This window comes from Choloepus didactylus, chromosome 27, assembly GCF_015220235.1.
Source record: "Choloepus didactylus isolate mChoDid1 chromosome 27, mChoDid1.pri, whole genome shotgun sequence".
Classification (NCBI taxonomy): Eukaryota; Metazoa; Chordata; class Mammalia; order Pilosa; family Megalonychidae; genus Choloepus; species Choloepus didactylus.
Window position 1 is genome coordinate 10,363,815 of NC_051333.1, and position 27,169 is coordinate 10,390,983.

Genomic DNA, 27,169 nt, shown 5'->3' on the forward strand with positions numbered 1-27,169 from the left:
GGCACAAGCTGAGGGGTACCAAGGATAAAATATGTTTATTTACAAAATGCACACACCCTCCTTCCCAGCATGCATTGCCTGGGGGTCAAGGCCTCACACACCCGACACCCCAGGAGCACCATCCAGGTTGGGTGGGGCAGGCGGGGGCCTGGAGGCCACCCTGGCCCCAGCCCCAGCCCCATGCCCCACATGAGTGGGGCGGGAGGGGGATGGAGGGGCAGAACCCCTCCCACCTTCAAGGTCACGACCTCATGTCCAGTCGGTTCATGTATTCCTGCAAGGCCTTCAGGCGCGCATCTATTTCGGCCATGTCAGCCGCCTGGTGGTCAGAGCTGTACTCTGTGGACATGGAGGTGGGATCGGGTGCTGTGAAGGACCTGGTGCTGCCAGGAACTCCCAGGGCCCGATACCCTCGGTACCATCCCAGCAGGCTCTGGGGGTGGGGGGGGGCAATCCCAGGTTCACCTTTCATGGGGACCCAGCCCCCCGAATTGGCCAGGTGTCTCTGGTGGTGGCCGCGTTCCAGGGGAGTGGACTTCTGCTGTTGGGGGAGGCAGTGGGGGAGGTCAGGCATCCTCCCTCTCTTCCTGCCCACCTCCACCCCACCCCACCCCCATCCCACTGGAAATTCCGAATCTAAGGGCTTCAGAAAAAAATGAAGCCAGACACCTACTGGGCACTTGTCACATGCACAAAAATCTCCTTGTATCTTCCCAACACTCTCTAAGATGGGTACTATTAGCATCCCCATTTACCTGATTAAGAAACTGAGGCACAGGGAGGCTAAGTTAACTGCCTGGGGTCACACAGGTGGGAGGAGGGGAGCCCCATTATAAAATGCTTTTTTAACCAGCATCCTCTGTCCCCACTATTCCCACCTCCAAGACAGTGAACCTCAAAAGACTATTTCCAGAGGCATTTTGGAGTTGCCTCTGCAACCCCAACCCCCAGGATGGAATCATGGGAAATAGGGACAGTGGCTTTAAGGCTGCCCCTAACCCCTCCAAGGCCTGAGGGAAAACTCTTACTGTCTTGGACCCACTCCAGGCGGTGGGGCTGGACGGCTTCCGACGGCGACGAACGCTGAGAGGAGGGAGTCATCAAAGCACAATGGGGGAGGAGAGTCTTTGACACCCCCCCACCCTCCTTCGTGGTTTCAAGGCCCCCCGGCCGGCATCACCCAATCTCTCTGCAAAAAAAGGCTGTTTCTAGTCTCCCCAGAAACCGACTGACTTGATGTGGTCCTTTTCCCCTGCTCAAGTTTTACCCTCTGGAGAGTGACTCTGAGAAATCTTCGTACTCGCTGCAGGAGCTGGCGGACGAGCAGCGGCTGCGGAAACTGTCCACTGCAGGGAGAAGGGTGTCAGCCTACCCGCCCAATCACCAGTACTGCCCGCCCGGGGCGCCAGCCCAGTTACCCGAGGAGCTGCGGTTTCGGGAGCGGTTAGCGGCGTCCCCTCTGCCGGTCACGGCGGCGGGAGGCCGGGTCTGGCGCGACCAGGAGATCGAAGGGCCATCCCCGCTGCCTCCGCTGCCCAATCGGTTCCGCTGCTGCTGCTGCCTGGGGGGAAGGCGGGGGGAGACGCCCATGTGCGCGCCCAGCTAATGCGGGGAAGGGGTCACAGACTGGGCCGGAGGGGCCAGTGAGCAGGGCAGGTCGGGGATCAGGAGGGGCGGAGGTCATGTGGACGCGGGGTCAGGGCACGGGAGGGGTACAGTAAGATGAGGGTGGGGAGCTCCGGTGAGCGGGCCACGGAAAGGGACGCAAGGGCACTAACTTCATCTTGATCTCCTTTTGCTTCTTCTCCTTGGCTTTCACGAAGGCAGTGGGGTCGAAACGGGGCGCGCGACCACCTAGGACGGGGAGCGAGGGGGGAGACTGGAGGCCCGAGTCACAGGATCTTGGCTCCACGGCTGCGGCCCGCCTCCCCCCTCCAACAGGGCAAGGCAGGGCAAGGCGGGGTGGGGTGGGCACCGACCTGTGGGCGAGGGCGAGGGGCGGGCGGGGCGGCCCCGACCCCGGCCCCCCCGGCCGCTCTCCCGGGACGAGGAGCGGGTGGCGCCGCGGCCCCGCGACGTAGAGCGTTCCCGGGACGACAAGGCCTGGTCCTCCCGGGCTGGGGGCGGGACCACAGGCGGAGTCCGCCTCCTGGAGCAGAAAACCCGCCGTCGGGCTCCGGACGGCTCCGACAACGCTCAGGCCGGTCCCCCATCAACCCGTAACCTTCCACGACCTTTTCAGAAGCCCTCCGCGGAGGCTCCGCCCCTGTCTGAGTCCCATGGACTCCTCCCCAAAAGGACTGTCTTTCACTTTCTCCATCCTAACACCCCTCCGTCATCGGACCCTTTTTCGCGAGGTCTCCCACAGCTTCCCGGAAACCTCCCAGTTTTCCGCCACCATCTCCTCAATTAATGCCAGCAAACTTCACCCTGAACCCCATCTGCTGCTCCTTTCTTGGGCCCTAACTATAAGCCCCGCCCCCAGTTTCATCAAGCCCCGCCCATCTGGCCCTAGGCCCCGCCCGTCGATCCTAGTCATTCGGAGTCGCTCCCGGCGCCCCCGCCCACTCAGCCCCGCCCCACAAGGTCCCAGGCCCCGCCTCCGCAAGGCCCCGGCCCGCCCACCCGGCGCGCCCCTCACCCCCGCCGGTACAGGGCCAGCTCGCTGTTCAGCGTCTTCAGCCGCATGCGCAGACTCCGCTCGGAAGCCTTCACCTCCTCCAGCTGCCGGGAGGGGAGAGGGGCGCGGAGGTCCAGACCCAGGCCCAGCGTCGCCCCCGCCGCCCGGCCCCGCGGGCCGCCCCGCCCGGCCCCTCACCTCCTTGGCCAGGCGGCGGCAGTCCTGGCTGCGGCGGGTCGCCGTGCGGTGCCCGAGGCCGCGCTCCTGCCGCAGCTCCAGCTCCAGGCCGCGCACGAGCCCGCGCAGCGCCTCGGCCTCCTGGCGCGCCGCCCGCCCGGCCAGCGCCTCCTCGCGCGACCGGCCCAGCTGCACCTCCAGCTCGCGCTTCTCGGACGTCAGGCGCGACACCCTGGGGAGAAAGGCGCGGGAGAGCTAGCTGGGGTGGGGGTGGGGGGGCACGGGCCCATCACCCCCAGCCTCCCCCACGAAAGAGGAACACGGCCCCGTGATTCCCAATCACCCCCGCGATGGGCGGGCGGGGCGGCAGGGTCCGATCATCTCCCCCACGGGGGTAAGCACTCCCCGCCGTTTCCCCCCTCCACCTCCCCCACGTGGGGAGGGATCTGGCCACATGGCTCCCAGCCACCCCACGGGGAGAACACAAGTCCACCACGCACACGCACCAGTCTCCCCCCAGGGGGAAGGAGGGTGGGAAAGGGAGACACAGCTGTGTGTGTCCTAACTCCAAAATATTTCATCAATCTGTTGTCTTCTTTGCACCGAGAAAACCTATCCTCCCCCCTGGTCTCCCAGCCTAGTCTCACCCTCTCCCATTCACCACCGGGCTCTTTCCAAAATGCAAATCCGATCAGGTCCCTACCGCGCTCAAACTCTTCTCCAGGAAGTGAGGCATGTAAGGCTATTCTCTGCAGCACTGCTAGTAACAGCACAAGACTGGAAATAGCTACAGTGCACATCAGCAGAGAACTGGCTGAAACTCGCTGGCAGGTCCACTTAATTGAGGACACCTAACTGTAGAAAGGAATGAAGAAAATCTCTCTATCCTGTCACCTCACATGCCTGGGATCCGTATGAACACTATGTTTAGTATGTCCCTTTTTGTAAAAGAAAACGGAAATTATATATGTGGTTATATTTTCAAAAATATGTAGAAGGCTCAGTAAAAACTAATGAATTGTATGGTATGTGAAGATATCTCAAGAAAACTGCATTTAAAAAAAAAGCACTAATGAAAATGGGCCCCTGGAGGGGAGAGAGGAACAGAGCAGAGGGAACAGGGATAGAAACCAGACCTCTTGGAATGCTATGAAAATAATTGATTGAAATAAAAATTAAATTTTAACAAAAGTAATCCCTAAAAATTTAGAAGAAACTGGCTCAGACCTAACTCTATCAAACTTGGTGGCATAATGGAGAAAAACTACATGAAGTGACTAAAACAAACTATTTTAGCAAGTGGAATACAGTCTAAGGACAAAAAGAACTGCAAAGAAATCTTAAACTTCATTCAGTGCTCTTATGAGTAATCACATTGGTATTGGTACATTGGTATATGGTTTAGGACAGAGCAAATAAGTAATTATGTTACTGTCTCTAGAAACTAAGATTTTCAACATGTGAAAGACACAAATATAAAAATCAAAGACGTTAAGTAAGCCCGAGCCTGTTATTTCTCTCTTTCTGGAAATGTATCTGCTTCCTGGCTCTTTCCGCTAAAAAGGAAAAGACATTGCTAAGAGCAATGTCAGCCCAATGGCAATTTACCCCTAAAGACCAGACTGAGGTCTCTAAATACCTTTCCCACTAAAAGAAACCAGAGCTCCCTAGAAAAAGTGGCTTATACCAGTTCTGAGGCAGGAAAGACACCCGTAAGTCTGAGGCATACAACACGCCAGAAGCAAGGAGCCACCAAAGAATACTAAGGCCACGTCAAAAGGGGCTCCTACTGGCCAGAGATGAGAGCATCAAAAAAAAAGAAGAACTTCAATGAGTGTTGGATTCAACTTCAAATAATGCCCCCAAAAGAGAGCTACATCCTAAATCCTGGAGACCTGTGACTGCTTCCTTACATGGCAGAAAAAGTACTTTGTAGATGTGATTAAATTAAAAATCTTAAGGTGGGGAGGTTGTCCTGAATTATCAGTGTGGTCCCTAAATTCAATCACAAGTATCTTTGCAAGAGGGGGGCAGAGGGAGAGTCGACACAGAAGACGATAGGCGCTGTGACCACAGGGGCACTAGTGTGACGTGCTGCAAGCCAAGGAAGGCTGGCAGTCACCGGACGTCTGTCCTTCATGTTTCTGTTGTTTTAAGCCACCGAGCGTATGGTGCTTTGTTATGGCAGCCACAGGAAACAAGTACATCAAACAGGTTAAAATTCATGGGTTCAAAATGCTCTGAAAAACAGAACAGAACTCACTGTCTCCATGGAGGGTGTGAGGGGACCAACTCATTATTCTCAGTTGATAAAAATTAAATAAAGGAAAGAATCAAACAAGAGAAAAGCAATCCATCACACACAAAGGAAGCTTGATAAGACCATGTGCGGATTTCTCAGTAGAAACCATGGAGGCAAGAAGGAAGTGGTGTAATATATTTAAGATACTGAAAAAGAATCTTACGGGTGTCTTTCCTGCCTCAGAACTGGTATAAGCCACTTTTTCTAGGGAGCTCTGGTTTCCTTTAGTGGGAAAGGTATTTAGAGACCTCAGTCTGGTCTTTAGGGGTAAATTGCCATTGGGCTGACATTGCTCTTAGGCCTTTTTAGCGGAAAGAGCCAGGAAGCAGATACATTTCCAGAAAGAGAGAAATGGACCTCAGTGGGAAATGTACCTCAGGGAAATCAAAAGGTTGATAAGAGAACATTTTGCTTTATTGAAAAATTCCAGCTAACAAAAGCAGAGGAAGAATTACAGAATAACACATAAAATAACACATGAAGGCTCTTAGCCAGACTATATAAAGAAGTCCTGGAAATCAGTAAGAAAAAGACAAACAGAAGAAAAACAGGCAAAAAAATGGGAACAGGCAACTCACAAAAGAGGAAATCCAAATGGCTACTACACAGATGAAAAGGTGCTCAACCTCGTTAGTAATTAGGAAAATGCAAATTAAGACTACCAAGAGATGCCAAGGTGTTACACCCACTAGTTGTAACTTTATCTAGTTGGACTTAAAGATAGCATACCCTATGGAAAGCAACTCTCACTCCTAAGTATCTACCCTAGAAACGCACAAGGATTTACATCAAGATGCATGTCCAAAGAAGCTTTTCATTTGTGTAATAACCTAAAATTGGAAATTACCAACAGAAGAATGTTTAAATAAATGGTGGTGTAGTCATTCAATGGAATAATACACAGCAATGAAAATGAATCAGCTGCATACAGCTCTACGCAACCACCTGGATGAACTTAAAAATGTTAGACAAAATGATCCAGACATAAACAAGTATATGCAGCATAATTCCATCTATGTAAAGTGCAAAAAAGATCAAATTAAATTATATTATTTAAGGATGCATAGTTTGGTGGCAAAACCCTAAACAGGGCCAGAGAGTAAGAACCAGAGCAATTGGCAGAGTGGTTATCTTGGTTGGGGGCTGAGGATTGAATCATGTGTTCCACCTCACCCCCCACAAGAGAAGACATGTTCAAGTCTTAATCTGTGTCCCTGTGGGTGGGAAACCATTTGTTAATAGGACTTTTTGTAGATGGTATTATAGTTAGGTGTGGCCAAACTGAATCAAGGTGGGTTCTTAATCTGTAAGACTAGAGACTTTATAAAGAGACAATTTGGACACAGTGGGAGAAGCAGCCAGAAGTTACAAGTCAGAGGAAACCAGAGGAACAGACACAAGGAGGGATGGAGGACAGCCAGCACCACAACGCTACAGGCTCACCAACTTCTTGATTTTGGACTTCGAGCCTCTAATGGTGAGCTGATAAATTCTCAGTGTTTAACCCAACCCATTGGGTGGTATTTGTCTCCACCGCTCTAGCAAACTAAGATAGAAGAGGAAGGAGGGGTTTCTTCTAGGAAAAGGCATGAGGAGACATTGGGGAAATGGACGTTTTTTTATTTCTTAATCTGGGTAGTTGTTAGGTGGATGTTGGCTTTATGATCATTTGTTAAACTGCACATTTACATGTTGCATTCTTTATTGGATGTGTATTACATTTCACAATAAGAAAGTTAAATAGTGAGACTTGGGGCGGGGGGAGCAGGTATCTGAGGACTGGCCTGGGCCATGGGATTTTTCAAAGCTCCCCAGATGCCTCTAATGTGCAGCCAGGATGAACTGTGCATTAGGGGAAAGGCTGATGGGAAAGCTTCTAACAGAAAGGTCCAGCTCTCAGCATCTGTGCTGGTTTGAAACTGTTATGTACTCCAGAAAAGCCATGTTCTTTAATCCAATCTTGTGGGTACAGACTTATTATGGGTGGGATCTTTTGACTGGGCTGTTTCCATGGACATGTGACCCACCCAGTTGTGGGTAGGACCTTTTGATTAGATTATTTCCACAGAGGTGTGACTCTGCTCATTCAAGGTGGGTCTTGGTTAGTTTACTAGAGTCCTTTAGAGAACTCAGGGGCCAACACAGACCCAAACATTTGGAGACACAAACAGAAAGATGCTTGGAGATGCTAAGCTAAGAGATGAAGCCCAGAATTTGCCCTGGGGAAGCTAAAAGAGGACCCCAGATGCTTAAGAGAGAAACACCCTGAAAGAACAAGCAAGGATGCACAGGAGCTGAGAGAGAGAAGCTAAAAGAGAAAGAAACCCAGAGACATTTTGGAGAAAGCCATTTTGAAACCAGAACCCGGGAGCAAAGGACCAGCAGACACCAGCCGTGTGCTTTCCCAGCTGACAGAGGTGTTCCGGATGCCATCGGCCCTTCTTCAGTGAAGGTATCCTCTTGTTGATGCCTTAGTTTGGCCACTTTTATGGGCTTAGAACTGTCAATCTGTAACCTAATAAATCCCCTTCATAAAAGCCAATCCATTCCTGGTATTTTGCCTAATGGCAGCTGTAGCAAGCTAGAACAGCATCCGAACTCATCAGTCTCAACCTCACCTGCCACCACCTGTCCCTGGATGAGGGATGTGCCGGTTTGAGTGTATTGTGTCCCCCAAATGCCATTATCTTTGTGGTCTTGTGTGGGGCAGAAGTTTTGGTGATGGTTGGATTTGCTTGGAGTGTGCCCCACCCAGCTGTCGGTGATGATTTCAATGAGATGTTCCCATGGAGGTGTGGCCCCGCCCATTCGGGGTGGGCCTTGATCAGTGGAGCTATATAAATGAGCTGACTCAAAGAGAGGGAACTGAGAGAGTGCAGCTGGGAGTGATGTTTTGAAGAGGAGCAAGCTTGCTAGAGAGGAATGTCCTGGGAGAAAGCCGTTTTGAGGCCGGAGCTTTGGAGCAGACGCCGGCTGCCTTCCCAGCTAACAGAGGTTTTCCAGATGCCATTGGCTATCCTCCGGTGAAGGTACCCGATTGCTGAGGTGTTACCTTGGACGCTTTGTGGCCTTAAGACTGTAACTGTGTAGTGAAATAAACCCCCGTTTTATAAAAGCCTATCCATCTCTGGCGTTTTGCATTCTGCAGCATTAGCAAACTAGCACAAGGGAGTACACAGCCCTGTTGAGAAGTCATCTTACCAAAAACCTGAATCCAAACCCGATCACACCTACAGGTTTAATGAGCACTTCACAGGACTTACAGGGACAGAGGAACACGTGAAACGCCACAGCGATAAACTCAGCAAAATCCAGGCTCTGGGAACCTCAAGAGGACAAACCACCTGGCTTCTTCCGGAAATAAGTAGTGTTTAAAAAAACAAAAAAGCAGCGGGGAGTGGGAGATTGCAAGAGATGAAAAGAGATTTCAGAAACAAATCAAACTGTAATAGGTGGCCAAGTTTGGATACTAATATTCAAACAAACCAATTACAAAAAGATGTTTGTGAGATCATCAGAGAAGTGTGAAGACGTAAGAACTAGGTTTCAAGTGACATTAAGCAATTTTTGTTAATTTTGCTGGGTGTGTAACAGTATTGTGCTCATGTTTCAAAAATCTCTTTATATGTGAAAGATACATATTGAGGAATTTATGGATAAGATATGATGTCTGGGCTTTGCTTCTCAGAAGAAGAGAGGAGGGCAGAGAAAACCAACTGGGCAAAACACGGAAGGCCATTGAAGCTGGGGCAGGGGTACATGTGCATTATACTTTTATCTACTTTTGCGTGTGCTTGGAATTTTTCATAATAAAACATTTTGTTTGTAAAAATAATAATAATTTTTTTTAAACATTTAAGAAAATCCATGATTCCCGCACACTCTCTGAGGTGCTTCTACTGTGCCCTTGACCAACTTCTCCACTCCTTTCCTCCCACCTCCCTCTCCCACGGTGCTCCAGCCAGGCTGCCCTGACTGTGGGCCCTTTGCCAATGCAATCCTCTCCTTCTGGAACATTCTCTCCCCCTCCTCCATCCTGGCAGGAATGACTCCACTCATCCTTCAAACATCGCCTCCTTGGGGAAGCCTTCCTGTCCCTCTGTCCTCTGCTCTCTTAGCTCCCTGTACCTTTCCTTCCTGGCACCAACCACTGCAGAACTGGCACGATCTACTTTCTGTCTGAGGACAGAGTCTCCATCTGTCTGGGTCACTGTGCAGGCACCAGGCTGCCTGCCTTCAATTCTTTATTCAATTTATTACAAGCTGGGTGACCTTGGGCAGATTCACTTAACATCTCCGGCCTCAGTTTCCTCATCTTTGATAGGGATGATGATGACAATGAGAATACCTGCTTGATAAGGTTGTAGGAAGCCATTAGGGGAGCACCATGGGGAACATAAAGTAAGTGCTCAATAAAAGTTAACTAGTGCTGGTTAGTATGCCTGCCACGCAGTATGAATTTAGGGAACGCTGGAGGAATGAATGAAGGTGTTGCAGTCTTCCCAAACACCCTAAGTCTAGGTTGGGAGGCAGAAGGGGAGAAGCCACGGACCAGCTGTGCATCAAGTCACCCTGTGGGGTCTGTGGTTGCTTCCAAAGGACAGGGGCGCCACCTTGTGGCCAGCCTAGGAACCACAGCCCTGACCCACCCACCCTGTCCCATCTGGGCCTCCCGGCTGCTGCTTTCCCGCCAGCGCCAGTAGGGTGCAGCCAACGTCCTCCCGGAATCCCCGGGATTCCCCAGCCCCAGAGCTCCCACCCCTGAGGGGAGGAGAGGGCCGTTCCTCCCTGTCGGCACTTCTGGCTCGGCCCTGGGCTGGCAGCAAGGAAACAACAGGGGCTCAGGGCAAGACGTCTCCCTGGACTCCTGGCCCGGCTCACTGTGTGACCTGGGGCAAGTCCCTCACCCTCTCTGGGCTCAGTTCCCTCCTCTATAAATTGGGGGTGATAACAGTGCCTTCCTCCTAGGGTGGCCGTGAGGATTAAATGAACTACATCATAGAGCACTGAGGGGAGTCCTTGGCACACAGTTAAATGCTCAGTAAAGGTTACATAATATGTATTATTAATATTATTAATACTAAAAATATTGTTAGTCCTCCACAATGAGCCTGGGCTCCTCCAGGTAAAGAATGAGACCACAGTTCTGTTCCCCCTCAGCCTGCAGCATACAGCAGGTACTCAATAAATGAGCTGAAAGAACAAAAGCCTGCCACCTTCACTTTCTTCCCTTCCCTTTCAGGCCCTTTGTCCTCACCACATTCCCACCTCCACATATGCTGTTCCAGCTGCCTAAAATGCTCTTCCCCATCCCCTTTGTCTGACCCACCCCAAGAGCCACCGGGTTCCTGTGACAGCCTCCCAAAGCACAGACTCCCTTTCCTGCATAACCCCGTCTCGTGTGTGTCACATACTCAGATCATTAAATTAGCGTCTATCTGTCCCCTTGACTGGACGCTACAGGAGGGCACAGAGGGGGCCAGCACCAAAGGGACACCGGGCGAAGGTGGAGTCAGGGAATGCAGCTCGACCTCCCACCCTGTCTTTGCTCACGCTAGAGCAGTCCTCCCTTACCAGGCAGGGTCAGGGGCCCCCCTTGGGGCTTCCCAACCCCGTCCACTGTGAGCCGTCACTGTCTACAGACACATCTGTCTCCCCCATTGGACTGGGAGTCCCAAGAGAACAAAGCCAGGGCTGCCCCGGTCACCACTGTGTCCCCAGCACAACCCAGCACTGGGCCAGGCCCAGAGGAAGGGCTCAGAACAAACCGCTGGGGAATGTGGGACGGCCGTCCTCCCAACATGCTGTCACAGGGAAGGCTGGGAAGGACCCCCACCCACCGCCCCTTCCGGACTCACTGCTCCCGCAGGTGCCAGATCTCACTGCTGGGGTCCCGAGCGTCCTGGCCATCGAGCCCTCGAAGGCGGCCCAGCTCCTCCTTCAGTGAGCGGATGATGCCCTGCAGGACCACGGGGTCCGGTTTGCCCTGGTACGGGAGGGGCAGCGGGTAGTGAATCCTGAGGAGGGGGTTAGAACCGTGGCATCTCAGAGGCCAAGAATCTGCCCAACCGTAACTGCCAGGCCCTGAGAGCCTCAGCGTGCCAAAATGCACAATTCCAAAGACCTTATGTGCCTGGCTTAAATCCGAAAGCAGCTTCAACCCCCTCCCTGCCCCTGTACCACTTTCACCAGCCTGCCACCCCAAAGACTCTCTCCTACAGCAATTCCAGAACCACCGGGATTGAAGGGCCTGGGGCAGCCTGGAATAACTCCCCTCTCACACCCAGCTGGTGGGATTGAACATCAGTGTCGGGTTACTTGCAGCCAAGCACAATCCTAACTCAGATTCTGCTGGGGGAGATTCCAGCTGGCCTGACCGGGGTCACGTCTTGGCTGGGAAAGGTGGGGCATCTGGGTTAACGTCCCACCCGATCATATTCATAGAAGATGGGTAGTTTCCCACTAGAAAATCCAGGAGCTAGTCACAAATGTGGCAGTCACTGCCCTCCAGCTACCCAACAGCCGTTCCCAACCTCTTCCTCCTTTGCCGCCTCCCACTAGAAAGGCTAAAAAGCCAGATATTCATTTTCCCAGCATTCCTTATAGCTACGGAAGGCCATATGACCACCTTTGGCCAATTAATATTACAGAAAAGCTTTTGTTTTCCTGATAAAAAGGGCAAATGCAATTAGTAAGCACAGCCCTGGACCCCTTCTTTTTGCCCTGGCACAGACGTAGCCATTTTCTGACCATAAAGGGAGGGGGACAAAAAGCCAACACGCTAAGGATGGCAGAGGAGGGGAAAAAAACCAGAAGGAGCCTGGGTCCCTAATGGAATTGCTAAGCAACAGTCACTTACTCTAGATAGCTTATTATGTGAGAAAGATAAGCTACTGTATGTTTAGGGCACTGGTAACTGGCTATTCTGCTGCTTGCGGCCAAATGCAATATTAAATGCTACAAAACCCAAGATTCCAAAGGCAGTGCACAGCCGACATCCCCACTTGGGCCTGGGTGCCAGGGGTTCTGGAGGTACCACTGCATCCTCTCCCACCCTGCCCACCAGCTGGGGCCCGGAGCCAGCCCCCTGCCCCACCTGTCAAACTCCACGGAGTAGATGAGGATCAGGTAGCGCTTGGAGTTGAGCTGGGCCGATCGTGGGGCCAAGGGGCCCGGACGGCCCCCCATCTTGCGGCTCCGCAGGGACTCCAGGTCCGTGTAGGTGAGCAGGTCCAGGGTGACTGACTCACTGCTCTGTCGGAAGAGGAGGGAGAGCTGCCACAGGCCCTGACAGGAAGCACCCGGAGCACACAGCCCACACGCCCAGCCGCACGCTCTCCTAAAAAACCAATGCCAGGAGAGGATCAGGGTGGCCCTCGCCCTGGAGCTGGCATGACAACATCATCAGAGGGTGAGATGGGAAAGAACCGAAATGTGCGACCATGAGGGCTAGCTTAGAGCTGCTGTTCTCCAGGTGTTATCTGCAGACCCCCAGGGATCCTGAAAGACAGGAATAGACACATCCAAAACACTCCTCAAATCCAAACAGGATAAACCAGATAGACCCACATCGCAGCATATTATAATGCAACTGTCAAATGCCAAAATGGAGAGGGAATTCTGCCAGGCACAAGAGAGAAGCAAGGTGGCAGGTACAAGGGAGCCGCCATCAGATTAATGCCAATTTCTCACTGGAAACCACAGAGGCAAGAAGGCAGTGGGATGACATATTTTAAGTGCTGAAAGCAAAAAACTGCCAACCAAGAATTCTGTATCTGGCAAAACTTCCTTTCAAAAATGAGGGAAGGATTAAGACATTCCCACATAAACAAAAGCTGAGGGAGTTCGTCACTACTAGATCAGCCCTACGAGAGATGGTAAAGGGAGTTCTGCAGGGTGAAAGGAAAGGACACTAGACAATTGACCAAAGCCACATGAAGAAATAAAGATCTCCAGTGAGGGTAACCGACATGAATAAATACAAATATCAGTACTACTGCATTTTTGATTTGCAATTCCACTTTTTACTACTTGTAGGATCTAAAAGACAAATGCATAAAATTAAATGATAAATCAGTGGTTTGGGTCTCATAACTTATAGACATGTCATTTGTGACAAGAACTACATAAATGTGGCAGGAAGAGGGTCATAGGAAAAAGTTTGTGTATACTATTGAAGTTGAGTTGGTATCAAAACAATCAAGACTGTTATAGATTTAAGATGCTAAATATAAGCCCAATGGTAATTACAAGAAAAAATATATAGAAATAAGAGAATATGCAAGCTCAAAGAGACAGAAAGTAGAATACAGATTGCCAGGGGCAGTAAACAGAGTGAATGGGGAGTTGATGCAAAATGGGTGTGGGGTTTCTACTGGGGAGATGGGAAAGTTTTGGTAATGGAGGGTGGTGAGGGCACCACAACATTATGAGCTTGGGAGTGGTTGAGATGGGAAAGTTTATGTTATATATATGCTCCCACAATGCAAAAAAAAAAAAAAAACAAAAAAAAGGAGGAGCAAAAGAGAAATGATCTTGAACAGGATCTAATAAGGGAGGAGAAAAGGCTCAAAGGGACATGTTTGGATATATGAAAAAATTGGAATATAAACTGTAAGCTTCCTATCAATGTTAAATTTCTTGAACTTGATAACTGCACTTAAGGTAGTTACATAAGTGGATATCCTTGTTCTTAGGAAATATACACGGCAGTGTTACGTGTTCAAGGAGCATGATGTATACAATCTCTACACTCATGTGTTCAGAAAATGGATAGATAGATAAATAGATGGATAGATGGATGGATGAGTGGGTGGATGATAGAGGAAGGGAGGGAGGGAAGGAAGAGGGAGAGAGAGAGAGAAAGGGAGGGAGGAAAGAAGGAAGGAAGAAAAAGAAAGGGTAAATCTGGCAAAGCGTTAAAATTGGTGTCTCTGGGTATTTGGGGGCATAGGGGTATGCGGGAGTTCTCTGGATGGGGTTTGTATTATTTTTGTAACTGTCTGGTAAGTTTGAAAGTATTTTGCAATAAAAAGTTTAAAAAGGTTAAAAGTTGACATATAGCTATCTAAATAGCATCCCTGTCACTCTAAGTTCTAACCCTGTTTTTTTTTATTATTAATATTTTTAATTACCTGACATCCAATCTTACATTTTTCTTAATTGCCTGTCTCCCCTACTAGAACATCAGCTCCACAAGGACAGAGATTTTGTCTCTTTTGTTCACTGTTGTATCACCAGTGCCTACAAAAGCACCTGGTACACTGTGTGCTCAGTAAATATTTATCAAACATCAAGTGAATAAATGAAATGAATGAAGAGCTATGATCACTGATGGAACTGTTTATGAAATATAACTTATGCATACCTCAGAAAAATGCCATCAACTATGTGTAATATAGACCTGCAAATACACACGTACACACACACACATGAGTATGTACATAGAGAAGATGTCTAAAATGATTTTCACCAAAATATAACAGGATTGAGTAAAGGGAGCAGAGTGATTTTTACTTTCTTCTTGAAACTTCTCTGTGACGTGAATTTTCTACATAAAGAATAACTATCATTAGAATCAGAGTAAGACAATAAAGTCATTTACATTTGGGAAAGAAGAAAAGAGAAGACAGCCCTGTCCTTTCAATGAAAGGGAGAGCAGAGGGCCTTGCACACATCAGATGGGGATCTGCCCCCCCAGGAATCCAGGGGACAGAACCCCTAGGCCCCAGCCCTGGCCCCTACCTGGGTGAGGGCCGACTCCAGCATGTTACAGAAGATGCTGAACTGTTTGAAGTTTCCTGTCTTGTGAGTCAAATCTTCAATGACTGGATGGGGAGAAAAGTCCCTCCTGAGGTCTGACCACTTGCCCAGCCCGGGGAGGCCAAGATCCGAGGTCACCAACTCTCCCTGACCCCGGGCCTCTGGCTCGAGGGAAGAGCCTGGCACCCCCTCCCCATCTTGGAGGGCCTCTGGTCAGACAGAAGAGGCCAGTGGGCAAATGGGAGAAGTGATTGTGGGAGAGGAGAGGAGAACCCACCCCAGGCAGGCACACTCACAGTTGGCATCAAACTCGCCCCGCCACTGGTCGGCCGTCATCCGGTCCTCCACCTCCAGCTCCAGCACCTGCCCAGAAACTACCACCCGGACAGCGTGCTCCACGCCCCGGAAGACGTAGTCCACCTGCAGGCCGGCCGGCTGCTCCATGGCCAAGGTCGCTGGAGACGGGGATGAGACAGAGACCCAGAAGGGCTGAGAGCCCGGCTCAGGAGCTGGGAGGCCAGACTTCATATCCTGGCTCCACCATTTACCAGCTGTGGCACCTCAGGAAGTGACTTTACCTCTCTGTGCCTCGGCTTCCTCATCTAGAAAATGGGTATATTAAAGGCACCCACCTCACAGGGTTGTCATGATGATTAGGTTGGATAATACATGTAGAAGCACTTAGAACTGGGATCTGCACAATACATGCTAGCTAATAAATATGATTACCAACTAGGGAATTACAATTAATACCATTGATGATCAGTTTATTATTCCTCCTTATACCCCTTATGTATTTACTATTATTCATTCAGCAAACATTGATGGAGAAAAATAAAGCTGAGTAGAGGGACAGGAGTGTTGGGGTGGGGCAGGGCAGAGATTTTAGCTAAGAAGGTCAGAGACCTTTCAGAAGGAGGAAGGGAGTGAACCACATGGCTATCTGGGGGACGTGCTCCAAGCCGAGGGAACAGCCAGGGCTACATTACATATTATCTAGGATACACTTATATCCTTTACATTGAATTAATACTTGCTTTTATCAATTAGGCCACTGTGAGGATAAGAACATTCCCTTAGCCAATCGAGACTACACACTGTTAATTCTGTGAGGAACTGGGAGAGAGGTTCAGGGCTCCAGCCTCAGCCCAGGAATCTAGGGGTGGATGGTTCCAAATAGGAGCCTTGGGCTGCTGGTGCTCATATCCAGGGTTCTGCTGTGTGCCCACCAGCAAGTTACTTAACCTCTCTGTGCGCCAGATTCCTCATCTGCAAAGTGCATGCTGTCCTCGGTGCTGGGATACGATGAGAAACCAGATTATGGCCCTGCCCTTGGGTGGGGGAACACAGACAGATGTATATAAATGTTAAGTGCTTGGGAAGAGGGGTGCGGAGCGGTTGGGGCTGGGGGTTGATCTTTTGGCTAGGGTAGCCAGGGAAGGCCTCTCTGAGCAGGGGCCTGGAGGGAGGGAGGGAGGGAGACATTAACATCTGGGAGAAGACTGTCCAGGCAGAGGAGATAGTCAGGAAAAGGCTCAAAGGTGGGATATTCCTAGTTCACTCTAAGAATAGCAACGAGGTCACTGAGGCCAGAAGAAAGGGAAGGAGGGAAGGGTAAGCAATGTGATCAGAGATGTAATGGGACCCAGATGATGCTCAAGCAGGCCTCAAGAAGCCCAGAGGAGGATAACGGGGCCCTCCTCCCTGGGCTGTTGTAAGGATTAAATGAGTTAAGCCTGTTAAAAATCTTGGAGGAACTGAGCTAGGCCTGACACACAGCAGGCACTCAATACATCTTGACACCAACATCACTGTTATTATTACTTTGCTGTTTCTGGGCTTGAAAGGGACCATAGTGGCAAGTTAAGCCCACTCCTCCTCCCCTCCCCACCCCACCCCCAGTAAACAGATGGGGAAACTGAAGCTCAGCAAGTCCAAGGTCCCACAGATGTTCCAAAGACAGAGCCCCCTCCCCCACAGGGTTGCCCCCATCCCAGATCAAGGAGAGCCCCCAGACGCCTGGGTCTCCTTCTCTCCCCATGACTTCCTATCGTCCTCACACTTTCCCCTGAAAGTCCTTCCTGAAGTCTAAATTTGGAAAGCTTAATAGTGTGAAGAAAATGATCCCTGAAACCGTAGACCAGTAATTTTTAACCTTTTTGGGGTCCTTGAGAATCTAATGAAATCTTTGAACCCTCCCCAAACATACGAATAGGCCCACAACATTTGCATGTAATTCCAGGGGCTCTCAGAATACACCACCCAGCCTCCACGGCCCATCCAGGGATCAACTTTCTCAGAAGCCCAGGGACAACCGCCTGAGAGCCCCACGCGTCCTGACAGGCAGGCCCCTCTCTGTCTCTGTCCCCGAGCTCTCAACTGTATTTGAGAGAGGGCTCTCTAGAGCTTTGCAAGTTCTGAGAGAGATCTGGTGATTCCTTCCCCGGGAAAATACAAACTCACGCAATTGTGCTTTCATTCTCTGGGGGTCCAGGGGTCCGGGTTAAAAATCCCTGATCTAGAAGCAAACGAATCGCCGCGCATTTCAAAATATCCCTCATCCCTGCGCCCGCAAAGTGATGCCTGGCAGCGCTCACCCCGCCAGCGCGGCCCCGCCCACCAGACGCCGTCCAGTTACCAAGGCGACGGGCGCGCCCCGCAGAGTACCTGGGAGCCGAACAGCGTCACCGCCCCCATTCCGGGTACCCAACCCCCAGCAGGAGACCCAGGGGGTAAGGGACCCGCCCCGCCCTTCTCCTTAGCCATTCCGCCACAGAAGCCTCGCCTCCCCACCCCTGCCTGATGTCACCGGCCCCCACCCAGCCACCTCGACCCCCAGATTTAAGCCCCTCAATAGTCTGCCTGAAGCCGACCCTCTCCTTACACACACACTCACACCCCTCCTTCACCTCCACAAATTTCGCCCGCTTCCCACCCCCACCTCCCCTCTCTGGGCAAGCCGTAAGCGCTCAACAGCGGCTGATGGAATAAATCCCACATCCCTGCCGGCTCGAGCCGCCTCCCTGACCCCAGCCCCCCATCACTCATTCCTCAGACTGCGACGGGATTCTGGATTCCCGCATCCTGTCCCCTCTCCCTTTTGCAGAACCTCCTTCCCTCTATATTCCAGCCCGGCCCCCTTGTACTACGTTTCCCACCCCCAGCCCCCGCCCAAAGTCCAGGATTTCCAGATTGGGGGGTGCAGCCGCCGTCCCCTTCTCCCTACACCAGCCTCCCACGTTCTCCTGTGGGTGCCCCCGTAGTCTACCTGGATTCTGCCCCGTTTTTTGCTCAGGGTTCTACTCTGCACACAACCCACCTTCCGTCTGTATTCCATCGCCCCCATATTTCACCTGGATTCTATACCCTCCCCAATTCTGTGTAAACCCCCGCATTTCCACCTTTCTTCCCTGCGGAGAGTGCTCCCTGAACAACCTCGTCCCCAAATCTGGGACTCCCCAGGCCCTGCGCGCCGTCCCCTTCCGCCGGCCGCCTCCCTGTACCTGCATCTTCTGTCCTCGCTCTGTGACCAGTGGCTCATCTTGGCCGCTGGTTTCGTGGCGGTGCCAAGAGTCTCCCAGCTCCTGTCTCTGCCCGGGCCTCCTGACCCCCGCCCCCATCCCAGCACTGCCTTCAGGCCCCGCCCCCGCCAGCCCCTGACGTCACTACCCAACCCCGCGCCTGCTGTGTGGACACCCAGCGCCCCCCTCTGGCCCACACGCCTGACCCCAGTTCTCGGGCCTCATGACATCATGGACCCAGCACACGCGCGCGCGCACACACAATTTTCCAGCCGCTCTTTCACTACGGCGGCGACCCTCTGCTCTTTTCCAGGGTTACATCACCGCCACCGGCTCCTTCTCCCAAACTGCGCTCCCAGCCCTCACCCCAGGACCGGGAGTGAGAACCCTCCATGCCGGGCTTCCCCAAAACAAATCCACATCACCACTGGACTGGCAGCCCCTGCTCCCCACTACCCGTGCCCTGGCTGGACTCCCCAGTGTAGCCTGCCCTGCCACACACACACACACAGCCTGGCCCTGGCCACACCTCCTCACCCCCATTCTGAGTCACCTCCCCACTATGGGCATGAATTTGAGCTTGATAGAATCCCTCCCCTTCCACCTGGGAATACTGACAAAAGCCACCCCCTCATGTCCCCTGGACTGTATAGATACAAAAAAGGCCTTTAGGACACCCCACAATCCAGACCTCCAAAGCCCACAGTGCAGCCCACACTGTCCCCTGGTGTGCCCAGCTCCCCTTCCCCACTGTCCCCCCACTTTTTTCCTTAGCTGCCCCCATGCATGCCCATCATCCCAGTGACCCCCACCCTAATTCTGCTCTCTGTAGGTATTATCTCCGTCCCCATTTTACAGAGGCTGAAACTGAGGCATGTCTAGGATCCTTCGGCCAGGGACTGGAACATTTGTCCCCCTACTCGTTACCCAGATGCCTTTCTCTAACCCCACCCCGTTTTCTCCCAGAATTCCCTGTTCCTTTCCCTCCCGGTCCCAATTCAAACCTGGCTTCACACCTTCAGCTGGGCACACGCTGCAGGCTAGGGACTCCTGGATTCAGATCCCGGCTCTACCCACTTCCTTGCAGTGTGAGGGGCAAGGCACTTATTCTCTTGGGCCCCTTTCCCCACCAGTGAAGTGGGAATCACCCACGCTGCTACCGCACAGGATGGTGGTGGGGATTAAATTAGTTAGTACATATGAGGTGCTTCAAATGTTCCCTGGCACTGGGTCAGCTGTTTACATCTGTGCAATTATTTGATGACAGTCTGCCTCACCCTAGACTGGGGATCCACAAGGACAGAGCCATTTTGATCATTCTTGTACTGTCAACACCTGGGGCCTGGCCCAGATCAGGGCTGCTTGTGAATTAATGGGGGATGGCAGGATATGGGATTCTAGCTCAGCCCCTTTGCCGCCTCCTGCAGGAAGCACTCCATGACCCCCCCAGGCTGGGTCAGGGACTGGCTCGGTTCCTGTGGAGTCCCCAGCACTGCCCAGCAGAGGATGAGATACACAGAAGCTTGGTGACGAGAACTGTTTCCGTCTAGCCCAAGCTCTGGACTGGCCTAATGGTGTTTTCCAAAGTGAGGGCCCAGATCATCAGCATCACCAGGGGCACTTGATGACAGTGCAGGCTCCTGAGTAGGTCCCAAACCTACTGAATCAGGGTCTCTGGAGGTGGGCCCAGAAATCTGCATTTTACACAAGCTTTTCCCCCCTTGCTTCTAGACACTCACTAGAGTTGAGACCCTCTGGGCACCACAATCTGCCCAGTTTATTCCCCCACCCTGACCCTATCCCCTGACACAAGACCCTCCCAGCTCAACAACCCTGCCCCACAGCAGAGGGAAACCCCTGAGAAATGGGGCAATGGTGGTAGTAGTGGAAGGAACACCTCTTAAGCACCTGTGTGCCAGGCACTCCTCATGGCACTGAGTTCTATGTTCACATGGGGCCAACACTCTAGAGAGGGGCTGAGAAGCCCAGTGGATATAAACCAACAATAACATATATGTCAGGGAGTGGTAAGTGTTACGAAGAAAAACAAAAGTGGATGAGGGAGAGTGACAGGCAAGGAGCTCTAGCTTGGGTGCTCAGCAAGGGTCAGTGGGGAGTTGAGGTCTGAACAGAGATGTGAAGGAGGTGAGAGGGAAAGCCACGCAGACCTCGGGGGGTAGCCTGATCCAGTTCCAGAGAGAGCCAACAGCGGGTATAAATGCCCTGAGATGGGCACAACTTTGCTTTGTTCGAGAGACAGCCAGGGGCTGGTGTGGCTGCAGCAGTGTGAACCAGGGGGTGTGGCAGGAGCTGAGGGCAGGGAGCAGGGGCCACCTAGACATACCAGGCCTAGTGGGCCGGGCAAGGACTTTTACTGAGTGAGGTGGGAGTCCTTGGAGGGTCTGAGGAGAGAAGCAACATCTTCTGACTTTTGTTTTAACAGGATCCTCCCGACAGAGACAGGGAGCAGAGACAGGGAGAGCAGTGAGACAGCCACTGCATCAGTCCAAGCGAGATGAGGTGATGGCTCTGAACGAGCAGACTGGCAGCAAGGGAGTGAGAGATGTGGTTGCATTCTAATCTGAAGGTAGGCCTGATAGGATGTGCTGGGGGACTGGACTGCACGTGGGTGAGCAAACGGGGCGGGGTGAGGGACAACTCCAAGACTCTTGCATCTGGAAAGCCGGAACTGCCATCAAATGTGACAAGGAAGACTTGGGTTTGGAGGTTGAAAGGGGAAATCACAAGTTTGGTTTAGGACATGACTAAGTCTGGACACCAGCTGGACATGAATCTGGATCTAGGCTAGAGACACACACACACTTGGAAGACGGCATCGTATAAAGAGCATTTGAAGCCAAGAGACTATTGGGTAGGCTACCAGGTGAGTGGTAGAGACAGGAAGACATGAGGTCATCCTACCGATGACAACACTGAGGTCCAAAAGGGTTAAACTCGCCTAAAGCCATTGTGGGGTCCCTGGCAGGACCGGTGAGAAGCCACGATCCTAAGTCAGGCCAGAGCCAACACTCAACAACCTCCGCGGGGTTGTGAGGAGCCTGGGACCTGGTAAGCCCCTGGGAAACAGCACATGGGTCAGAGGCCTTCGCCTCCTCCTCCCTGGAGGGCTCACATCTTCCCACCACAGGGTGCTTCTCCGCATGCCCTCCACCCGGTACCCGCCCCCAGATCAAAACTTAGAACCCATCGCAGGGAGCCGCGCCCCCACATACTGCACTCTAATAACCCCCTGCCATAGAACCTCCCATTCAATAGCAACCCCACATGACAAGGGCATCTCCATATTCTACCATCTGCTGTCTCCAGCTTTACACATTCGCCCATAAAGACCCTCCCACGAAATCCAGATCACCCCGGACTCCCATACCACCCTCCGCCTCCCAACTCCTCATTAAAGCGCGTATCCGAGTTAAAGGGCACCCTCCACCACCACCACCATTCCCACCCTGCCGGATCGGCTGCCCGCCGCAGCCCGCCGTCCCCCAGAGCACCCCTCCCCCCGGGACCCCCGCCCCAGCCCGCGCACCCGCGGCTCTCGCCGCCTCTCACCTTCTCCACCAACACCCCTCCTCGCGAGCGGTTCAACTGCCGAAGCCCCGGCCCCGCCCCTGGATCCGGCCTCCTCGCTTCTGATTGGCCCTGACTGACCCACAGCCAAGCTTCCATTGGTCAAAGTCGACGTCGGTCACTCCGTCCCGCCCAGTGGCGAACCCTCCCCCCGAAGCTTGCAATTGGCCAACACGGAAGAGGCGTTTCCGAAGCGGCTTGAGGGAGGCAGCCATCGGCTCTCTTCTCTCCAGGCACTACTGGCTAATGGTGCTGCCAGTCACACAATTTCCCTGAAGAGGAGTGGAGGCGAGAATCAAGGAAGCAGGCCCTTGGCCCCGCCCACCGCCTCTGGCGGCGTGGTAAGCCGCGCCCACGTGGAGGGGAGGGCTGGAGGAAAGGGTCAGGCGCGCGTGTGCACAGGAAGGTCTTGGTTGCAGGTCCGGAAGTTGCGGGGATATGCTAAGTGTTTTGACTGGTTGTGATTTATCATCCCTCAGTGCCAGGCCTGCGCTAAGCGTTTTGCTGACACAGGTTCAGATAGGTACAGCCTTTGGCCGGGATCACACAGCTTGAGAGTGACCCCCTATTTTGAGGCAATGGGTCCTCAACAGGGGTAGAGCCAGGTTTTGTGTTGCGGAAACACATAGATGGGGGGGCAGGGGCGGCGGCAAATACGAAATGACAAACCCAAAATTGAGTATAAGCATGAAAATTTACTTAGAGAATGAAATAAATTATATATTTAAAAGAACTGATGAGTGCCACTAACTTTGCAAAATGCCAAAAGATAATATACTGTATTAATTTACTGCCTGGCGCACCTCTCGGATATGTTTCCTATTCTCTTTGGCTGCATAACTTATTTTACAATAGCCTTATTCACAGAGCGAATACAAAAGTAAAGTATCTTTCCTCTAGCAAGGTCATGGGACTTTTTTTGTGGGTTTTTTTTTTTTTTTTTTTTTAGCTTTAGCTTTAACGTTGGTGATGTCATCTAAATTTTTCGGAAATCTGGGAAAACTTTCATGAAGTTTCGTTCATATGTTAGCTATATGTTTTGGAAAATGTTTCTGCAGACTAGCTTGAGGCTCCAAACCTTTCATTTCTTGCCTCACCTCTGTTATGCATGTTCTTCTGGCGTTGGCCACTAGAGATCAGGTCATGTCACCATATGACTCTGGCCTGACACATAGTGCAGTAGCTCAGTGGACAGGAGGGGCATTCCTGAAAGCCATTCCTTCACCAGGACTAGTTAGGTCATTTACGTAAACACCAAAAATCATTTAGTTATTTTATAGTCTCACAAAAATATCTCACTAAACCCAGCTCTCCTAGAGCCCATAAATGCCTGAAGCTGCTCCACGGCCACCCATGGCAAAGGAAAGTGTGACAGAGAAGTAGGACTAGAAAAAGACCATGGTCTCAACCATTTGTGTTTCAAATGTCTTCCTTCTGCAAGTTTTATGAAAACATCAGACCATAGGAACATATAGCTAGGGTCCCTCAAAGGGCTTTTGAAAGGCCTGTGCAAATGAGGAGCCCTGAAGCTTACGTAGTTTTATGATAATATCATACCTCAACATCAGTCACCATGAATTTATTGAGCACCTACTGTGTGCCCAAAACTAGTGCCAAAACTCCAGCCCTGAAGTGTAACATCCAGTCCTGACATTGGCACCAACTAGCTGTGGGGGCCCCCTTTCCTCTATAGGTATGAGTTTTCCCACCTGTAAATTGGGTATAACTATAAATCTAACATTTAGGGTTGTTATGAGGCCCAGATATAAAGTTCTCAGTCTGGTTAAGAACTTGGGCTTTGCAGTCAGAAAGACATGGATTAGAAGCCCAAGGCTGCCTCTTACCAGCTGTGGGCTGGTCACTCCCACTAGTCATGCCTCTTCCGTGAGCTTCACTTTCTTCATGTATAAATGGAGTTCAATTTTTTTCATTCATCAAGCATTTATTGAGCACCTGCTGCATTCCAGGCACTGTTCTGGATGCTGGGGAGTAGGCACATCAACAAACAAACAGAAAAAGTCCATGCCTCCATGAAGGGGTGACAACAAGGGAGATAAATGCATGGCACATGGCAGCAAGGGCTGTGGAGAAAATGAAGTGGAGTAAAGAGGGCAGGAAGTTCAGGGAAGGTGTCACAGAGAAGCTGACTTAAAGCAGAGACCAGAGGAAGAAAGGGAGCCAGTCTTTTGGGCACAGGAGGAGAATATTCCAGGAAGAGGAAATGGTGAGTGTGAAGGCCCTGAGATGGCCTCACAACAGCAAGGAGGTCATTGTTGAGTGAGTGGGACAGTAAGAGATGATGTTTGTGAGGCCAGGTCATTGTGATGTCTTTGGGCTTTACTCTGAGTGAGGTGGGAGCTATTGAAGGTTGTAGGCTTCAGGGACATAGTTTTACTCATGTCTTCAATGATCAGACTGGTGGCTGAGTTAAGAATAAGGTGCTAAAATAATTCGGGTAAGATAAAATGGTGCAGTCACTGTAGAAAACATTCTGGCAGTTCCTGAAAAAGTGAAACATAGAATTACCACATGACCCAGCAATTCCACTCCTAGGTATATTCTCCAAAGAGTTGAAAACAGGTGTTCAAACAAATACTTGTACACAAACATTCATAGCAGCACTATTCACAATAGCCAAAAGGTAGAAACAACCCAAATGTCCATCAACGGATGAATGGATAAACAAAATGTGGTACACCCATACAGTGGAATATTATTCAGCCATAAAAAGGAATGTTCTGAGACGTGCTACAACTTGGGAGAGCCTTGAAAACATTATTCTGAGTGAAAGAATACAGACCCACGAGGATAAATATTGTATCATTCCACTTCTATGAGGTTTCTAGAATAGGCAAATTCATAGAGACAGAAAATAAAATAGAGGTTACTAGGAGTGGGGAGAGGTGGAAATGAAGAGTGACTGCCTAATGAGTACGGGGTCTCCTTTCAGGGTGATGAAAATGTTTTGGAATTAGACAAAGATGATAAGTTGTATAATATGATGAACGTACTAAATGCCACTGAATTGTACACTTTAAATGGTTAATTTCATATTATGTGAATTTCACTTGAATAAAAAATAAATTTAAAAAAGCAAAAGATTAGGAAAAACAATTCAGGTAACAGATAATGGTGGCTTTTATGAGGGTGGTAGCAGTGGAGGTGGTGAAAAGTGGTTATAATCTGCATATATTCTGAAGGTAGGACTGACAGAATTTGCTGATGGATTGGGTGTTGGGTGAAAGAGGGAAAGAGAAGAGTCAAAAATGACTCCAAAGTTTCTGATCTGAGAAGCTGCCAAGATGGAGTTTTCCTCTACTGCGATTAGACGAACAGCAAGTGTGTATGGGGTGGGGGTCAGTGAGGGGAAGAGTGGGGACATGTTGAGTTGAGGTGCCTAATAGACATGCAAGTGGAAATGTTGAGGAGACAGTTGGGTATTCAAGTCTGGATTCAAGGTTGAGGTCCAGCCTGGAGATATAAATTTGGGAGCCCATCACCGAAAGAGTAAGTGAAGGGAAGAGTCTCCAACATTTAGAGACTCACAGATGAGAAGGAAACAGCAGAGAAGACAGGAAGGGGCAGCCCCTGAAATGGGAGGAAATCATGAGAGTGGGATGTCTTGGAAGACAAGGCAAGAAAATAAACAAAGGAGGAGGGACTGACCATGAGTGAGATGAAAGAATACTCAAGTAACATTAGGGTGGCTAATTGGACCATTGGATTGGGCAGCATGGATGTCACTGGTAACCTTGTCAAGAGCTGATGTGGCCAAGCAGTGGGGCCAACATCTGATTGGAGTGCTTCAAAAAGGCCCAGGAGGAAGGGAATCAGAGACTTGAGTACTGATAACCGTTTTTGAGAGTTTCATTGTAAACAGCAGTGGGACATTGGTGCTGTAGCTACACAGGGAGGGTCAAAAAAGCACATTTGTATTACACCATGTATTATGATGTGGTTTTTTTTTTAATTCATTTTTATTGAGATATATTCACATACCATGCAGTCATACAAAGTGTACATTCAGTTGTTCACAGTACCATGATATAGTTGTGCGTTCATCACCAAAATTAATTTTTGAACATTTTCATTACCACACACACAAAAATAATAAGAATAAAAATTGAACTGAAAAAGAACAACTGAAGTAAAAAAGAATACTGGGTGCCTTTTTTTTTTTTTTTTTGCCCCCATTTTTCTACTCATTCATCCATACACTGGACAAAGGGGAGTGTGGTCCACATGGCTTTCCCAATCACATTGTCACCCCTCATAAGCTACATTTTTATGCAATCATCTTCAAGATTCATGGGTTCTGAATTGTAGTTTGATAGTTTCAGGTATTTACTGCTAGCTACTCCAATTCACTAGAACCTAATAAGAGTTGTCTGTATTGTGCATTAAGAGTGCCCACCAGAGTGACCTCTTGGCTTCTTTTGGAATCTCTCAGCCACTGAAACTTATTTCATTTCCTTTCACATCCCCCTTTTGGTCAAGAAGATGTTCTCCATCCCACGATGCTGGGTCTAGATTCCTCCCCGGGAGTCATATTCCATGTTGCCAGGGGGATTCATTCTGCTGGATTCAGATCCCATGTGGGGGGAGGGCAGTGACTTCACCTGCCAAATTGGTTTAGCTAGAGAGAGAGGGCCACATCTGAGCAACAAAGAGGCATTTAGGAGGAGGCTCTTAGGCACAATTATAGGCAGGCCTAGCCTCTCCTTTGTAGCAACAGTCTTGCGAAGGGCAAGTCCTGCGGTAGAGGGCTCAGCCCATCAAACCACCAGTCCCCTATGTATGACATGTTTTTAACGACAATGAGATTGGTCTGGGAAAGTAGCGAGAATTGATGATGCAGGAAAGAAAGGAGAGAATTGCTTGACTGATGTCCCGAGTAGGCAAGAGAGGGTGGGGGATCCAGTGCACGAGTGTAGAAGTTGGCCTAGAAGTTTCTATAGTCAACAGGAGGGCAGAGAATATGGGCCCAGCTACAGGTGACACCAACACAGGTAGATGTGTTGGTGGACATTTGCAGAAGTTCTCTTCTAAGAGGGTCTCTTCTGGCAGTGAAATAGGAAGCAGAATTAAGGGTGAGAGTGAGGATGGTACAGGAGGTGGTGGAGGTTGGAGGAGAAGGTATGAAATGATCTTCTGGGAGTATGGGAGAGTGAATGGACTTGAGTAGTTTTGCCAGGTATC

At 50.6% G+C, this 27,169-nt stretch overlaps 1 protein-coding gene across 7 annotated transcripts; it reads right to left on the reverse strand.

The window, feature by feature from the left end:
• Positions 1–16: 16 nt before the first annotated feature.
• Positions 17–22,005, reverse strand: CCDC61 (coiled-coil domain containing 61). 7 transcript variants are annotated; one of them, XM_037819919.1, is made up of 14 exons: positions 21,953–22,005; positions 15,158–15,316; positions 14,844–14,926; positions 12,196–12,353; positions 10,958–11,116; positions 2,819–3,029; positions 2,642–2,724; positions 1,980–2,149; positions 1,779–1,854; positions 1,419–1,561; positions 1,268–1,346; positions 1,029–1,083; positions 466–541; positions 17–339 (listed from the first exon to the last, which is right to left on the reverse strand). In XM_037819919.1, the coding sequence occupies exons 2-14, from the start codon at positions 15,303–15,305 to the stop codon at positions 242–244; spliced, it is 1,539 nt and encodes a 512-aa protein (XP_037675847.1). In that variant the 5' UTR covers positions 15,306–15,316; positions 21,953–22,005; the 3' UTR covers positions 17–241. The 7 variants fall into 7 exon arrangements, 5 of the variants coding, with proteins under 5 accessions (XP_037675847.1, XP_037675850.1, XP_037675848.1 ...); XM_037819922.1 differs by lacking the exon at positions 21,953–22,005 and adding an exon at positions 21,930–21,946; XM_037819920.1 differs by lacking the exon at positions 21,953–22,005 and adding an exon at positions 18,365–18,480.
• Positions 22,006–27,169: the final 5,164 nt, after the last annotated feature.